Here is an 18,249-nt window from a genome sequence, read left to right as displayed (position 1 = left end):
GTGAAACTCTATCTATCTCAAAAAAAAAAAAAAAAAAAAAAAAAGTCCCCTTCTCTTAATGCTATCACCTTGGCAACACTGGGATTTTGGAGGGGACACATTCAAACCATAGCAATCTCCAACAACTGGTATTTTTCTCCCACACCACATATTCTTCAGGTAACCACACAACCAGTGGGAAAAATAATCAATCTACTTCTGAAAAAATCCTAGCTACACTCTCCTGCTACTGTAAATGGGATAAAAGCAAATCATGCCTGAAATTATTTGGAATAAGGTGATGCTTGTATTGTTATGCTGATTTTTACAAAATGTGAATCATATTGACCATGCTTATTTGTACTAGACTGCCACACCAAAACTTTTTTTTTTTTTTTGAGACGGAGTTTCACTCTTGTTGCCCAGGCTGGAGTGCAATGCTGCGATCTTAGCTCACTGCAACTTCTACCTCCCGGGATCAAGTGATTCTCCTACCTCAGCCTCCCAAGTAGCCAGGATTACAGGCCTGTGCCACCACACCTGGCTAATTTTGTGTTTTTAGTAGAGATAGGGTTTCTCCATGTTGGTCAGGCTGGTCTCAAACTCCCAACCTCAGGTGATCCGCCCACCTTGGCCTCCCAAAATGCTGGGATTACAGGCATGAGCCACCGCACCCAGACCGGAACTTCTTAAAATTATTTTTCAATTAGGTGAAAAATGAAGTTGTGCTTTCGTTTGTACATCTCTAATTTCTGGGAGATTTATAATCCGTTTGTGTTATTTTGAGAATCATCTGTTCATGGCTTCTGCCCATTCTATGGTCTTTTTCTTATTAATTTATAAAGACTTTAATGTAGTAGCCATTTACCATACAGCTTCGATAAGCATGTTTCTGATTTGTTGTTTACCTTCTGATGTTCTTGATATTAAAAGATGCTTATAGAACTGAATATTTTTCTTTTCTAGTTCCCCCCTTTATGTTTATGCTTTTAAAGGTTTCTCTACCCAAGATCAATAAATATTTACCTATCCTCCTCTTTTCCCACCCTCATGCTTTTATTTTACCCACGTTTAAAGCATTAGACAGTGGAGCCCAGTTTGTCACGTAACTCACTTTTCAGATGAGACTTCAGTGACAAAAACATATAAAGGCTTGTTTTATGAGAATGTGTTGATCCTTCTTAATGTGGCTTATGATTTGCAATCTCAGGCACGTATGGTATTTCCTGCCAAAATATATATTTATATGCCTTCTTCATTAGCCACCTAACAGCCTTCCCCTCATTTTTTAGGTGTCCTGATGGCAAATTTCAAGGGCCATGCACTCCCAGGGAGTTTCTTCCTGATCATTGGGCTGTGGTGGTCAGTGAAGCACCCTCTGAAGTACTTCAGTCACAAGCGGAAGAACGGCCTACTGCATTACTATTACCAGCGTGTCGAGATCATCGAAGCCGCAATCAGGACTTTGTTTTCCATCATTGGTAAGAGCAGGGGTCATTTGGTCCAGAGAATGTCCTCATCATACCCAGAACCTTTCATTCATTTTCTGAGCCCTGTGAAATGGATGTTTCCACTGGTGGAGGTAACAGGGCAAGAATTTCCAGATGGCCACTAGAGTATTTTATCATAACATCCATTGTGTGTAGAGCTTTATAATACTAATAGTGGACAGCTCTCACACCATGGGTCACTGTGAAAAACTATCAAATCAACAAGGACACAGGTACAGAAAGTTGCAGGAGCAAAGCATCCACTGTATGAAAAAGATATGACACAAATAGAAAAAAAAATAGATTAGGCTCATGTACATGAGTTGTGATAAAGCAGAAAAATCACCTTTTTTCCTCAATTGTCTCTCCCTCCAGAGCCGTAGTTAACACCCAAGTCATTGGCTTATCCTCAAGTCTCAAGTGCTTATACAGAGGGAGTTTATGTAGAAGATTAATAAGTTAGCCAGTGGAGAGAAAAAGCAGCAGATGGCTGTTGGAGAGGGATTTTCCTTCACTCTGCCCCATTCCAACAAGACTCAACCACTGACTCCCACTGTTCCTTTTCATCCACTTGGCTCCACTGGGGCTCTCCAGGAACAAGCAGTGATGACAGTAACAAGTGTTCTCCCTCAGAACCAGCCCTTCATGGGGGAATGAGGGTCTAATTCTATAACTGACAGCTGCTACTTATCATCAGTGGCCTGTGGTTTCTTGGACAGTGAAGCAACATCGGGGCTTCTCTTGGAGGAAGTGATGCTTTACAGAGCTTTGCTGATCTCATCCTGCTGAATTTCCCCACGCACCAGTCTTTCAGCCATCAGAGAGGCCTCCCGTGAGAAGCGACAGGGACCTATGGCTTAAATGATCAGGACAGCATCAACCTTGCCTAAATAAAGCTAGGACTATTACAATATTTGGCCCCTTGACCGGGTGAAAATGGCACTCATTCAACAGCTCTCTGGCACTTGTACCACATGCCAGGCGTGGGAGATACACAGGGGAACCACACAGTCTCCGCTCTCATAGGGCTTCTGTTCTAGCGTCACTGGGACTTTTCCTGAGTCATTTCCACAACTCCCTGACCCTTTGTGTGGGAATTCAAAAAGGGTCTGGTTTGAGAAACAAATGTCTAAGGAACAGAGTCGAGAATGTTGTCATGGAGGATTTCTTCTAGGCTTTCCCAAGAACATTTTGGGTACCAGGCATAAAGACAGATCTTTAGCCTTTCAAATTAGGTGATACAAGCAGAAGGGATAAGAACTAAGAGATGTCCTGTGGTGCAGCTTCATCAGTTTTCTGGCCCACATCATGGGGCCTCTGCCTTGTTCACCCAGTGTTTTAACACAGAGCTGGGAGGAGGCGCAGGGCTTGCAGAGCCGGCTCCGTGCCTGGGAAGACACACAACTGGAAGCCGCTTCTCTCCCTTGGCGTGTACAGGTGTCTTCATTACCAGTGTGTCTCTGCTCAGATTTGGTTCTCAACCTAATTGTTTCTGAGATTTCACTGCTCACTTGGCAGCGAAGCCCAGAGATTACTGTATCAGCCACACTCCAACTCAAGTGATGGCGCCTTGCTCATCTCCGCTCCTGGGCAAACCTCCTGGGGATCTGTGTGTGGCTGTGTTCATTGATTCTTCTTCCTTCAACCCCAAACCCCTAAGGGAACAATGATGGCAAGATGTCTACACAGATTACTCAGCACACACCCTATTTCATACTGAAGTACCTGCACCTGAGGCAGCAAATTAGGTCTGCTGACCTGTAGGCCACCTTCACCCCCTCTCTGCTTTGTTCAAGCCTTTGGGTTGTTTCCTGCTCCTATGTGTCTTGGAGCTATTCTTCCCTCTAAAACATCCACTCTCATTTCCCTGCAGGGATCCTGGCAGAGCAGTTTGTTCCGGACGGGCCCCACCTGCACCTCTACCATGAGACCCACTGGATAAAGCTAATGAATTGGCAGCACAGCACCATGTACCTATTCTTTGCAGTCTCAGGAATTGTTGATATGCTCACCTATCTGGTCAGCCACGTTCCCTTGGGGGTGGACAGACTGGTTATGGCTGTGGCAGTATTCACGGAAGGTAACTTTGTGGAACGGATGGAAAAGAGGAAGGAGAGCCTGACAAGTCATATTTATGAAGGATCAGAGCACAAAAGACCAGAAATGTTACCAATATAATCTTCTCCAGAAAATCCACATCTCTGGACTTCCAAAAACTGCATAGGACTTAGTGCTATGCTCTGGATTGGCCAGATGACATATTCCCTAAAGCAGCCCATGAAAGCTTTGAGGCTTGCAGGCAGTTCCCAAAGCCCCCGGTTAACCCTGAAGAGTCCTCCTTGCCTTCCCACTGCCCCCAGCAGTCCCTGCTCCCACACGTGCATATTCCTCAGTGTGGATGTATGTGTGCGCATACACATGCATGGACACACACTGCCCCACCTGGTTGAATGCCACCACTCAGGACACATCTCTTTGCTTAAGCAAAACCGCACACCACCCCTCAGCAGGGAGGTACCATCACAAGTCTCAGGAGACCCACCCCGCTGTGAGGGGAGTGCTCCCAATATGACTTACACTGACTGGGGTTATGAAAATGCATTTTGTCATCTAACAACCTCACTTCTGTACCTCAGCAAGAGTTGAAAAAGGTTGAGGGCAACACTGAATTTCAAGTACACATACACACTGTCTGTTACAAATCAGCAACATGCTTCAGCCAGCCCACCCTGTACTGACCCCACCATGGGCTCCGGTAGAGATTTTAAAAGACACATCCTTTGCTGCTTTATACTCCTAAAATACTCAAGGAATATACTTACTCAGATCTGCTTGCTGCCTGTAACGTTATGTAAATTAACTTCCTAAATGCTGACAAATCTAGCTGAGACAGGTATAGGAAGAAACTTTGGTAATGGGGAAAGCCAAGCGTAGCCCTGACGGCTGCCATCTGGTTTGTGGCAGGTTTCCTCTTCTACTACCACGTCCATAACCGGCCTCCGCTGGACCAACACATCCACTCACTCCTGCTGTATGCTCTGTTTGGAGGGTGTGTCAGTATCTCCCTAGAGGTGATCTTCCGGGACCACATTGTGCTGGAACTTTTCCGAACCAGTCTCATCATTCTTCAAGGAACCTGGTTCTGGCAGGTGATTTTCCACAGGCCCCTTGCTGGTCTGGATGGAGAAGCCCCACTGAGCACATCCAGGAGAAATCCCTGACGAAAATATGGGGTCTGAAAAATGCAGCACTGATGTGCCATGCAAACAAGTTTAGATGGCCCTTTTCCCCCATGCCCACCCTTTGACCTCTAGTTTTATCCAATTAATATCCAGCGGATGCATTAGCAATCCAAAATCTAGAGCATGCACAGTGAGGTTCAGCTGTCCTCCCCAGAGGATGGGCTGATGCCTTTCACAGGCTCTGCTAGCTAAACTGTACACTGGAAATGTGGGCCCTGAAGTTCTGTTTTTTTGTTGTGTTTTGAGACATTGTCTTACTCTGCCACCCAGGCTAGAGTACAGTGGCACAATCTCAGCTCACTGCAACCTCCATCTCCCAGGTTCAAGCGATTCTCATGCCTCAGCCTCCTGAGTAGCTGGGGCTACAGGCGCCCGCCACCACGCCTGGCTAAGTTTTGTTATTTTCCATAGAGATGGGGTTTTGCCAAATTGGCCAAGCTGGTCTCGAACTCCTGACCTAAAGTGATCTGCCCAACTCGGCCTCCCAAAGTGCTGGGATTATAGGCATGAGCCACTGTACCTGGCCTTGTTGTTTTTAAGTAAGCCTATACTAAAACCAAAATTAAGTTACAGCCATTTTCCTATGTGAAAAGGCCTTTCTATGCTAACAAAGCGTGGGAACTATGAGGCAATGCGAACATATGGGCCACTTTGGTGGCCACAGGAGGATGGCTCGGTTGCTTCTCAGGACAACCAATTATAAGACCAACTTCTCTGTGTAATCCCCCAGATTGGGTTTGTGCTGTTCCCACTTTTTGGAACACCTGAATGGGACCAGAAGGATGAGGCCAACCTCATGTTCATCACCATGTGCTTCTGCTGGCACTACCTGGCTGCCCTCAGCATCGTGGCCATCAACTATTCTCTTGTTTACTGGTATGTCTAAGACTTCAGTGAAGCTTTTCCTCCTAACCCTAAGCAGGACTGATGTGATTAATTTGCACGGTCTGATGAGTGCCAACTACATCCCAAATCCTGTGCAAGGTATTCTCATGCAGGGAAGGTATCACTACCCTTATTTGCAAACAAGGGGAATGAGGCTTTTCAAAGTTAAATGACCTGTCACAGTAACCTGAGGGACCCAGGTTTCAAATGCAGGTCTCAGATTTTAAGCCTACGGTGTGGTGGGGAAAACTGAAATGGGAATCAGTACTGGATGGGAGACCCTGCTGTAACAGATTCATTCTGGGCCCATCATCTTATTTCGGGACCTGCCCTGCCTGCTTCCCAAAGATGATGTGACAATCAAAAAATAAACCAGAGCAGATGTTAAGATAAACTGCCCTCTACCCCTCACTAAAGTGCTCTTTAGAGGTATACAGATTATAACAGCTATGGACTCCTATGTACTTGCTGTGCCCCAGGCCCAGTGGAAAGGAGCTACACTCTATTATCCCATTTAACCTTCACTGCTTTATGAAGTATGCCCCATTATTTTTTACTGATGAAGACAAGGCTTCAAAAAGCTGACTAACTTGACCAAGGTCACCCACTAATAAATGGCAGTCTCTCTCAGCACAAGGGTGACTTTTAGCAAATGTTATCACCAGTTCTATTTGCTGTTCAGCTGCCCCTACCTTTTATTCTACGTCATTTCTTTAGATCCCAAGTAGATTATTAGGTTGGTGCAAAAATAACTGCAGTTTTTGCCAGTATTTCATCCAGAAAGAGTCCCACACAGACCAAAGAGAAGGGAGCTCAAGTCATTTTCTTTTAGTTCTGCTGCCCAGGCACTGAAACAGCAAACCAAGAGAGGCAGACCTTCGCCTCCACTGGCATTCAATCGTTTCCACCATCAGTCCCTTTATCTACTGATGAGTATTTTCTAAAAAGTCTGGTTCATAGACATAACCACAGTATTTGATAGAAACATAAAGAAAATACTTTAAGAACCAGTAGATGCCTTCACATCCTTGGGTACTGGATTAAGGGAATCTCTGGCTAATTGGCTCTTACTGTTTTTCTGTTAAAGCCTTTTGACTCGGATGAAGAGGCACGGAGGAGGAGAAATCATTGGAATTCAGAAGCTGAATTCAGATCACACTTACCAGACCGCCCTCATGAGTGGCTCAGATGAGGAGTGAGCCGGCATGTGAAGGGTGTAGACATCCCACTGAACAGCTGGAGTGAATGGAGTTTATCCCCTGAATGCCTGCTGTCGTCTGATTTTAAGTCTATGTATTTGCACTCCTCATTCAACACAAGGCTGGAGGTTCTAAAACAGGAAATCAGGCCTACAGCATCCAATATATCTTGCAGTTAGGATTTTTAAACATAATTTAAAGTCTATGTTGGTACAGTACCCTTTGTAAAGAAAAATGAAGTAATGCCTCTGAGCAGCAGGCCTTTGTGTCTCAGTGTAAAGAGAAATCAAGAGATGCTAAAAGCCTTACAACCGAAGTGGCCCTATGGATGAATCCAGGATATGAGCCCAGCAGGAGAACTTGCTGCTTTTGGTAACTTACCCCTTTTTCTCTTAAGAAAGCAGGTACTTTCTTATCAGAAATATGTTAGAATGTGTAAACAAATGACAGTGCCTTTAGGGTTGCAGGTCTAACTTACATATTTTTTATAAGTAAAATAATTCACAGGCTTTGGTATTTTAAAAATATTACTTATTAAATATATCAACTGAGCCGGGCATGGTGGCTCATGCCTGTAATCCCAGCACTTTAGGAGGCTGAGGCGGGTGGGTCACCTGAGGTCGGGAGTTCAAGACAGCCTGACCAACATGGTAAAACCCTATCTCTACTAAAAAGACAAAATTAGCTAGGCGTGGTGGCGCATGCCTGTAGTCCCAGCTACTCGGGAGGCTAAGGCAGGAGAATCACTTGAACCCGGGAGGCAGAGGTTTCAGTGAGCCGAGATCGTGCCATTGCACTCCAGCCTGGGCAACAAGAGCGAAACTCAGGAAAAAAAAAAAAAATCATAGAGTACTGCAACACTTCACTGTTTGTGACAAAATTAGGCCAAAGGTGATGTATTTTTAACTCCTGCCCTCCCTCCAAAGGTGATTTTTTTAATCAGGAAGCTAGTTACCAGCTCCACTGAGAGCTGGAGCCCTGATGTTCTGATTCCTCAAAGTCACCCTAATACAAGATCTGATAGAAAAGCTGTATAATGAGGTAGAAAAACGTCAGGTATGGAAGGCCTTCGATTTTAATATAGCTGAAATCAAAGGACATGAATCCTGAATTAGTAATGTGAAATCCTGATACCCTAATCTTGTTTCTGGATCTGTTCTTTTTTCTTTTTTAAAAACTTCCTTCAACAAATATTTATTAAACATCCACTTTGCAACAGCACTGACATGGCTGTAAGGACTCCTGAGGGAAGTGTCCAGTAAGGAGTTCCGTCGAACAGGAGAGACATGCTAGTAGTTACATCCACCGTGATGGGTGCCATGAGAGGCAAGTACATCCACCAAGTCCTTTATGTAAGTAAGTAAATAAATAAATGAGAAAAAGGAGAGGAGGGAAACGCGGACGGAGTTCGTCCTGTAGAAAAGGCACATCCCACGCAGGCTGTGGCACATTAAAAATGAAAGCACAGGCCAGGCGCAGCGGCTCATGCCTGTAGTCCCAGCACTTTGGGAGGCCGAGGCGGGTGGATCACGAGGTCAGGAAATCAAGACCATCCTGGCCAACATGGTGAAACCCGTCTCTACTAAAATACAAAAAAAATTAGCCAGGCATGGTGGTGCACACCTGCAGTCCTAGCTACTTGGGAAGCTGAAGCAGAGGAATCGCTTGAACGTGGGAGGCAGAGATTGCAGTGGGCTGAGACAGTGCCCTTGCACTCCAGCCTGGCGACAAAGCGAGACTTCGTCTCAAAAACAACAACAGAAAAAGAGCATAATAAGAACGCAAAGAACTGATTAAGTTCTACAAACTATTAAAAGTGGGTTAGGACCAGCCGGGCGTGATGGCACACGCCTGTAATCCCAGCCCTTTGGGAGGCTGAAGTAGGCAGATCACCTAAGGTGAGGAGTTGGAAGGCAGCCTGGCCAATGTGGTGAAACCCCATCTCTACCAAAATACAAAAATAAGCAGGGCATGATGGCACATGCCTGTGATCCCAACTATTCGGGAGGCTGAGGCAGGAGAATCACTTGAGCCCAGAAGGTGGAGGTTGCAGTGAGCTGAGATCTCACCACTGCACTCCAGCCTCAGCCACACAGTGAGACTCCATCTCAAAAACAAAAACAAAACATTTACCATAGTTGCGCCATTCATCTATCAGAAACCTGAAGCCAGCATATGAAGGAAGCAGGTGTGGCACATATCCTGGGGCTGTCACCGTAAAATAGCTCCAGTAGGGAGTTTCCATTCTATGCTATTGCTATTCCATCCACAGACTGGATAGTGCCAAAGTTGCACTTCCTGAGGAGTCAGCTCCCACTGGCATCCTGAAGCAACCCGAACTTTAAACTCACTCCCTGCTCTCCAGAATGCACACGTCTGCATTCGCAAAGATGACAGAGTCAGGTGGCCTGAGCACACAGGAATGTGGGCAGGGCTGCGACTGAATGCCAGAGCTACTTTTATGAAATTCCTTGTTAAGTAAATTCAGAAGGGGTTTGTTTGTAGCTGGCAATAAATACCTAAGAGAGGATCTCTGGAATTTGTACCTTTTTTTTTCCATTTAAAAACTGTCTCATGGCTTTCTAAGTGAAATGTGACTCTTCAAAATAACGAAGACACACAAATATCAAAGAATTATCAAATGCAGACACACTCACCTTTACTCCGGTGGAAAGACCCATTTCCCCACACTGCACCTACATCTCCCCACTGCCAGCTTCATCCGGTGCCAGTCTACTTGCCCATCACAAGCTCAACCTGGGAGGCCCATTTGCCTCTGCTCTCTGCAATGCAGGCTTCCCACCTCCTAAGACTGGATTGCCCCTAAGCTCACCAGGACACAACACAAGCATCAGGCCCAGAGGAAGGCAACAAAAAGGGACTTGACTTAGAATCAGAAGACTGCTTCTAACTTCAACTCAGACTCATGTCTTCCCATGGTTAAAAGGGGAACGATGACACTGATTTTACGGAATTGCTCTAAGAATTAAACAAAATGCCTGTGAAACAGCTGTGGAGCCAGCAAGCCTCCCAGACCCTCCACTTCTCCACAACTCGCCTACCCACCCAACATCTAAGTTACGCTGCTTCCATCCCACATCCTCTGGCTCTAGCTCTACTTCTTCACCCAGAACCCACAAAGAGCTTCAATACACTCCAAAAATTAAAGATACATTTTTAATAATTTGGGCACTTTCAAGAGACAGGGAAGCCCTATCGTTTCAGAAAGCCTTTACCACCCACTGCTGCCCCAAAACAAGAGAAGTATATATTGTTGACAACCAGCGCTTGAATTACTTATTACATTTTAAAATATCGTCCCAAGGTCTCCCTGTAGCTGACAGTGGCTGAGAGGCGTGAAGTAGCCAGGATTAAATGATGTGCAAATCTAGACTGACTGCTTTTGGGGCTGGTACTGCCAGGCAGGCAGATGCCCATCCCTTGCAACCCCACTGTCCTCCATCATCTTGCCTCTGGAGCAAGGGTCAAAAACCTTTTTCTTAAAAGGCCATATAGGAAATAGTTTAGACTTCAGGGCCAGCCAGTCTCCATGTCAACTACTCAATTCTGCCTTCAAATCTGAAAGCAGCCACACAGATAATACAAACACAAATGGGTCTGGGCTGTGTTCCAATAAAACTTTATTTACAAAAACAAATGGCCAGCCCCAAGAGCCTGGTTTGCAACTCTTGCTCTGGAGCAGAGCAGAATGTATACTCTCTGAACTGCAACAAAGTTCGTGCCGCAAAAGCAGCACCTCTGCAGTCATTCCCCTCTTCTCTGTCCACTGGCTCCGGACTTCCATGTGAACAAGTTTGCCAAGAAGGACAATGTGGGCAGGTGAAGCTGGGAGGGGCCACAACCAAGATCCCACCGCCCCCCATCTTTAACAGGCAGCACCAAGCAAATCCCATTTCAGGGGACCCACTCTACCTTGCTGCCTACTGTGTCTTCCCACCTTACAGCCTCTCGATTACTATGCAGTTACCAAGTCGGCCACCAACTTACTAAGATTCTTGCCATTCTCTCATTCTAGTCAAAAGAATAAGTCATCAGTTCAATGGAGGGGGCAGCTGAAGCCCAAGTTTCTATTTGATAAAGATGTACGACAGGTTCTTTAAAAAAATAAACTACATAAAGTTTTCTGGACACAAAACTCCTATCCAGACCACTAGTCATGAAGAAGACCAGAAGCCAAAAAGTACAATCCTCATGGAGAACCGGCTTATTCGTTGTCTGTGCACTCTGCGACTGGTAAGCCTTCCCTGGGGGTCTTACTCTCAGAACTCTGTCATGTGTGACATAACAGGTACCTCCTGCAATTCCAACAGAACATTCCCCTGGATTGGCAGAGAGCAGACTTGGAACCCTGGAGTGAACCTTCCTCAGGGTGCTCCACTATGGCACGTGGCAGCAGAACCCAGGCCACTGTTGCCATCATCCCCCACCTGGCTGCCTTCAACAGGCAAGCTTAAAAGAATGATGCAACCTCCCTGCTCCCTTCTTCTCAGCCACGACAGACCAGACATGGTCTTGCATGGAAGTCAGACTCTCTCATAATCACTGTTGCTCAGGTGCCTGTTTAGGAGATGGAGCTGTAGTCACAACAACAGTGGAGACTGCTTTGGAGGAGCCAGAAGCTGTTCCCTGTTGGAGATGGGATGCAGGGACAGTCTGGATGCGCACCTGTTTGCAAAGAGGAGGTCAGGTCAGTGAATTGCAAGTGGGTTCACCAGTTAAAAACAGCAGTGGAATCAGAGAGGAGCCCGATATGGCCAAGAATTTTCCCTGGGCCTTACCTGTGTGGCCTGACCTTGCTGCTGAAGCTGCTGCAACTGCTGAGCAGTGAGGAAACTAACAGGCTTATTGCCAGCAATGAGCTTAGTGCCCGCTGGCATAGTTGTGAGGATGATGTTGCGGCCCAACCCACTGAGGCTGTGGAGGGAAGGCAGGAGTGAGGTATAAGGATATCGGCAGGTATTCTCCAGCCCAGATTTAAGCCATGCATTGAAGGACAACAAGGAGGTCTGTGCCAGTGAAAATCCCGGCATTTCAGACTGAAATGGAAACCAAATGCTGAGACCACGTTTCTTCTAGCTTCTCCACTTCCCATGGCAGGGGAAGACAGTAATCCCAGAAGCCGCCAGTGCTCTGGATAAAAGGCGGCTTCTGGATAAAACGGCCCCTGGCTCCTGGGCTTGACCAGCAGGAACAATGGACAGGGCCCCAGAGAGGTGTGTACTTCTGCAAGAAACTCTCCTACTAATAGCTACGTCTCACAAGCCGCCCTGAGACGGCCAGACTGATTTCATTGGGCCCTTTATCCCTGCTTAAATCAAGACCACAGGTAGCCTTCATTCCCTCAACTGTTTGGGTTCAGAGTTCAACTGTCAAAGGGAAGCTTTCCTCACACCTACCTGAGCCCCATCCTAGCACTTCCCACTCCCTTTTCTCTCCAGTATGTACATGCTGCTTTATTTCTCTCTCTCCTTTACAATGTGTGCTTGGAGAACAGCATGGATTTTCATCTGTTTTAATCACTGCACCTAAAACAATACTAGGCACTCAAAAAATACTGTCGATGAGCACTGCAAAGAAGAGGTATCAAAGGAAGACTCCAGAAATACCAGCCACTTTGCCATTTGGTGACAAGGACTGGTAAGCCCTGCCTGTCACCTCCACCCCCAAACTGGTTCCTTCACCATGACACAGTACTTACTTGGCTCCAAGGTTGCCTTTGATGATGGGGGCTGTGACCACGCTCTTGCCCTTCATTGGCTGACTGATCACAGAGAGGGGAACTGTGATCCGTGTAGGCAACTTCCCCTAGAAAGAAAAGGCAGTCAGGTTTTGTAAGACAGAAGGAAAGGAAAACCAGCGAGCGTCACCTCCAAGACGTCAGGAACTGAGAAGCAAGCACTACAGATGCTGTCATCCCCAGTACCCACCAGAGTCTCAAGACTCCTGAGGTTTGGGCCCAGAGAGCCCTAACGAAACTACTTACATACCAGAGTCAGGTGAAATCTGATCGTTTATCACCCTCTTTCATGCTACCAAAACAGCAGCAACCCTATCTGCATCTAAATCACAAAGGCAGGTGTGTGCTCACCTTTAGCACAGTCCTAGGTTCTGAGTCCTTGGAGGACAGAGGCTTATCTCTGTATCCCTCAGTACATGGCACAGTAGTGGGCAGGCAATCACTATTTGGTGAAATAAATGTGAGGAAGGACAGAGGAGCTCAAGAGTCAATACTGAGAGCGCACAACTACTCACTGGAGTGCGGGGCCACTGGTGGGGAACAAACGGCAGGGCATGCTAGATTAGAGAGAGGTCACACTTTCTGGTGCTTTCCATTTCTCCCGGAGATAAGAGAGGTTAGCTAGGGGACACTAATAATAAACTCAATCAAGTGAAAAGTCCAGCTCTCAAGCAAATAAAGCCTCAGAAGAATTTTTTTAGAAACTGAGAAGGCTTAGAGGGCCTTCAGGATGGGACGTTCAGGTTGGTTAAGACAGGTCACTGCATTACCTGTTTTCAGACTGCCTTGGTTTTAATGCTTGACTGGTAATAAAATTTATATGAAGTAAAATCTTATGTACATTAAATCTGAGTTTTAAAAACAATTGAAGAGGGCTGGCTGACAGGATGCTGGGAGAGGGCATTGGCATTCCACAGAGGCAGGCTAACTCTAAAGAGACGGGCAATCAGCTGCAAAACTGCCCTGCAGGTCCCCGTGCCCACCTCTGTGGGCTCACTCACAGCCTGGAGCCTGCTAAAAAGCATGCAAAGAGGGCGACAGGCAACAGAGTACCTTGAGATAGTACCTCTAGATACATTTACTTACGGTTTTCTTCTTCCTCAAAATGCCTTTGTTGCTTAAAACATCTCAAACCAGTATACCAACTAGAATGATCCCTTCAGAAACTATCTAAAAAGCTGAGTGGGGCCGGGCGCAGTGGCTTATGCCTGTAATCCCAGCACTTTGGGAGGCCGCGGTGGGTGGATCACGAGGTTACGAGATTGAAACCCTGTGTCTACTAAAAATACAAAAATTAGTGGGATGTGGTGCTCGCCTGAAGTCCCAGCTACTCGGGAGGCTAAGGCAGGAGAATTACTTGAACCCAGGAGGCAGGGGTTGCAGTGAGCCGAGATCATGCCACTGTACTCCAGCCTGGTGACAGAGCAAGACTCCTTCTCAAAAAAAAAAACAAGCTGACTAGACAGGGGGGAAAAAGCACCACCGATACTTCCTGCCCCACCAATTGCTCTCCAGTTGCATCTACCCAGGTTGATTATAACAGGACAGAAGACACTTGATAGAACCTTCCTATGTTAGAGGGATTCAAAAAAACAGAAGTGGATCAAGTAAGTGCAGTTTCCCCACTTCCTTATTTCAACTTCTATGATGCAGAAACTGAGGTACCTTTTTTTTTTTTTTTTCTTTTTGATATGGAGTCTCACTCTGCCACCCAGGCTGGAATGATCTCAGCTGACTGCAACTTCTGCCTCCTGGGTTTAAGCGGTTCTCCGGCCTCAGCCTCCTGAGTAGCTGGGATTACAGGTGCCTGCCAACATGCCCAGCTAATTTTTGCATTTTTGGTAGAGACAGGGTTTCACCATGTTGGCCAGACTGGTCTCAAACTCCTGACCTGGCAATCTGCCCACCTTGGCCTCCCAAAGTGCTGGGATTACAGGTGTGAGCCACTGCGCCCGACCAACTATTTCATTTTTAACCACACTTTTTTGGGGTTTTCTGTTTTGGGGTATTCATTTGACTTATGTTTACATTTTTCTTCATTGCTCTGACTTTTATCCCAATTTATGAAGGTTTCCCTACATAGCTTGCTCAGTAAAGCGAAACTGTATTTTATACTGTCTATACACGCCCCTCTTCTGAACAATGCTCCTTACCAAGAGGTTAAAGAGTAAACCCACATGTATCCACAAACACCTGTGTGGATACGTGGATGTGATTTAAGATAATGTAGACTTTCAACCTAGTGGGGGAAGCAATAGTTATTTTGGCAAATTTGGAAACTAGGAAATGAGATTTCTACTTCATCCTATTCACAAAGATATATTTCAAATGCATTAACAAATACTTTTCTTTAAAACTCAAGATATTTTATGAAAATAAAGGTTAACATTTTATAACCCTGGGGTAAGGAAGGCACAGACACAAAACCTAGAAACCATTAAAGAAAATGCTGACAGATCTAATGAGATAAAGTTATAAATACCTGTAGAGCAAAAGACTCCATATGCAAGGTTAAAAGATGACAGACTGAAAAAAATATTTTCTATGTATATAAGAATTCACATCCACAGATTCTGCATCTTCTGGATGTTATAAAAAGCTACCTCAAACAATATGAAAATGCCAAATACCTCAAAAGAAAAGTGGCAAAGATTTACTCACCAGGGAGCACATGCCAGCCTCCAAATGAATGAATACTCAACTTCGCTCACATCAGGGAAATGAAATTTAAAAAGAACCCCCTTTTCACCAGTAAGACACGTATGCAAGGTTAAAAAGACGTGGTATCAGCACTGGTTAAGGTCTAGGGGAAACGAGGCTTGCTGAAAGGAGCGCATCTATCTATAGCCTCTCAGGCGACACCACTGGAGTACCGCAGTTCTCCATGTGTGCACCTCCATGGTGCGTGCTAGAACTCTCCACTTCAGAAACATCACGCACGTTCACACATAAGCACAGGAACGTTCGCCACAGAGTGGCTAAGAGTGGAAACGCATCCTTTAGTAGAGCACCTTCTACCAGTTACTATGATACATTAAAAAGACCCCAGTCAATATCTGTGTATAGCCTAGAATGATCATCAAGGCATTTCTAAAAAAATAAATAAAACAAATCGGAGAATATATAAAGTCTCTCTCGTGTTTTTTAAACTACATATACATGTATGAAAATGCTCAAGAAAAGGACTAGAAAGATAAATGCCAAACTACCAATAGCAATTAGTGTTCATGACAGAAGAACTGGAACACGGTCAAGTTTTACTTCGTCTGCACTGTTCTTTACTATTTGAAAAGAATGGGCTGGGTGCGGTGGCTCACACCTGTAATCCCAGCACCACTCTGGGAGGCCGAGGCGTGTGGATCACGAGGTCCGGCAATCGACACTATCCTGGCCAACATGGTGAAACCCCATCTCTACTAAAATACAAAAAATTAGCGGGCGTAGCAGTGTGTGCCTGTAGTCCCAGCTACTCAGGAGGCTGAGGCAGGGGAATCACTTGAACTGGAGGCAAAGGTTGCAGTGAGCCAGGATAGTGCCACTGCACTCCAGCCCAGAGCCCAGTGACAGAGCAAGACTCCGTCTCAAAAAAAAAAAAAAAAAAGAAAATAATGTACGTGTGTACTACACTTTAATAAATTGTGTTTCAAGGGAAAACGAAAGTCTATCAGTAAATAAATCTATTTGGGGTAAAGAAGGTGATATAAACAGGTCCTCTAATTTCCACTCCTAAAAAGCAATTTCCTAGTTTTTAGGGAGTCTCTCAAGTGAAGGGCAGTTAAGAGCCTTGACTAAGTTTCCTAAAAAGAAGGCCTAAGCTTTACCACTAGTTACTCACAGCCTGGGACGTGGACACAACTGTGGTGCTGACAGGAACCTGCCGCACAGTGGGGCCGCCTGTGCCGATGCTGATGGGGGTGCTTGCAGCCCCAGAAGCCACAGCTACAGTCTTGGACACAGCAGCATTCATACTGGACAAGGACACCGCTGAAGTATGGACAGTTCCAGACCCACTGGCTACCGAGGCTCCTTGCTTGGCATGGGTTGCGACAGTGATGGTCTGGCCTGCTTTGGGAGGCATCACTCCCAGTCCCTGCACGATGCGGATCGTGGCAGCTGGTTTTGCTTCTGAAGAGGCCACTGTGCTTTTTCCCTTCTGGTCGGCCACACTCACACCCAGAGCTGGCATCAAGCGAAAAGCTGAACTTGAGGCTTCTGCTGGCTTGAGGTCAGGAGTCACTTTGACCACAGTGGTACCTGTTGGAGTGGATGAAGGGGCACTGGCTGAACTGGCCTTGGCAGGGCTATCAGCTGCATGGACTGGATTGGAAGTGACGTGTAAGGTGGCAGAGATGCCTTTGCCTGTAGTGTTGCCTCCTGTCCCGAAGAGGTCCTGGGTCAATTTGACTGTGGTAACCTGGGACTTGGCCAATGTGGCCATCATGTCCGGAGTGATTCGCAGAACCGTCTGGCCCTTGGCATCTGTGGTGATGGAAGAGGGTGGCAGACGCAATACATCCTTACCCTGGATGCGGAAGTTAGTGGCTGTGAGTGGAATGCTGTTGCCTGTCTGGGGCTTCACACCAAGCTGCCCAGTGATTGCCACCTGGATGGGGAGAAACGGCACTGCTGAGGGATTCACAGGAGTAAACCAGTTACAAAAGTCAATTAGACCAACTTCCATTTCATGGGTAGATGTTTTTAGATTTTTTTAAACTTTTTATTTTGCTAACATTCACAGAAGTAAAGAACAGTATAACAAACCGTATGCCCTTTCACCCAGCTTCAAAAATTAATACTTTGTTTTAGCTATCCCTCCTCACTGTGGTGGGGGGGTGGGGAGGGAGGAATTCAAATTTTAAAGTAAATCCAAGATCTATTATTTTACTGATCAATACCTCTGGTACACATCTATAACCTAGAAAAAGACTTTTTGAGACGGAGTCTTGCTATGTCACCTACGTTGGAGTGCAGTGGTACAACCAGAGCTCACTGCAGCCTCGAACTCCTGGGCTTAAATGTTCCTCCTGCCTTAGTCTCCTGAGGAGCTGGGACTACAGGTGTACCACTGAGCCTTGCTCCCCACCTCCTGAGGCCAATTCCCTCATGTGTAACAGATGCAAGCCTTTTAGTCTTACATAGGGACTTCCTCTCTCTGTGGTGTGATCAATTTTCTCTCTTCTACGGGACCACGGCCATCAGAATGCAAACATGCTGTAATACTTCCCATCCTAAAAAACAACCAATCCTGGCTAACTCTACACCTCCCTCCACCTAATCCACTCCACATTGAACTTCAGTTCTCTGCTCTCTTCAGAAGCAAAAATTCCTCTAAAAATTACCTACACAGTCACCCCTAGGTATGTGCGAGGGATGCCCCCAGGTAGATACTAACATCCACAGATGCTCAAGGCCCTTACACAAATGCACTATCTCCAAATAACCTACAAACAAGCTCCCGTGTAGTGAAGATCATCTCCAGATTACTTACAATATCTACTACATTGTAATTCCTGTGTAAATAGCTTCCATACTGAATTGATTTTTTTAACCTGTATTGCTATTTTTTATTAGGGTTTTTTTTCCAAATACTCAATCCATGGTTAGCTAATCTGAGAATGTGGAACCCACAGGTAAAGAGGCCAGCTGTAACTCACTGTCTCCACTTCCTCGCCTTACCTTCTCTCCACTTTTTTTTT

The 18,249-nt window shown here is 45.8% G+C and overlaps 2 protein-coding genes across 13 annotated transcripts in view; one reads left to right on the top strand and one right to left on the bottom strand.

The window, feature by feature from the left end:
- TMEM45B (transmembrane protein 45B) overlaps positions 1-7,304 on the top strand; it is a 42,910-nt gene extending 35,606 nt beyond the window's left edge. For 3 of the 4 annotated variants that reach the window (XM_017524498.2, XM_037736123.1, XM_017524428.1), the window contains exons 2-6: positions 1,272-1,460; positions 3,343-3,549; positions 4,434-4,618; positions 5,442-5,587; positions 6,684-7,047. In XM_017524498.2, coding sequence (XP_017379987.1) covers positions 1,280-1,460; positions 3,343-3,549; positions 4,434-4,618; positions 5,442-5,587; positions 6,684-6,795 — 831 coding nt within the window. In that variant the 5' untranslated portion in view covers positions 1,272-1,279 and the 3' untranslated portion in view covers positions 6,796-7,047. Of the gene's footprint in view, positions 1-1,271; positions 1,461-3,342; positions 3,550-4,433; positions 4,619-5,441; positions 5,588-6,683 lie in introns of all 4 variants that reach the window. The other variant, XM_017524283.2, reaches the window with a different exon arrangement.
- Positions 7,305-9,956: 2,652 nt separating this feature from the next.
- The window catches only part of NFRKB (nuclear factor related to kappaB binding protein), a 36,228-nt gene continuing 27,935 nt past the window's right edge, over positions 9,957-18,249 (bottom strand). For 6 of the 9 annotated variants that reach the window (XM_017523211.2, XM_017523483.2, XM_017522818.2 and 3 more), the window contains 4 exons: positions 16,389-17,156; positions 12,515-12,621; positions 11,595-11,730; positions 10,415-11,481 (listed from right to left, as the gene is read on the bottom strand). In XM_017523211.2, the coding sequence (XP_017378700.1) occupies positions 11,356-11,481; positions 11,595-11,730; positions 12,515-12,621; positions 16,389-17,156 (1,137 nt within the window). In that variant the 3' untranslated portion in view covers positions 10,415-11,355. Of the gene's footprint in view, positions 11,482-11,594; positions 11,731-12,514; positions 12,622-16,388; positions 17,157-18,249 lie in introns of all 9 variants that reach the window. The other 3 variants (XM_017522961.2, XM_037736103.1, XM_037736109.1) reach the window with 2 other exon arrangements.

This window comes from Cebus imitator, unplaced genomic scaffold (assembly GCF_001604975.1).
Source record: "Cebus imitator isolate Cc_AM_T3 unplaced genomic scaffold, Cebus_imitator-1.0 Scaffold0, whole genome shotgun sequence".
Lineage (NCBI taxonomy): Eukaryota > Metazoa > Chordata > Mammalia > Primates > Cebidae > Cebus > Cebus imitator.
This window is presented reverse-complemented; position numbering and strand designations above follow the sequence as displayed.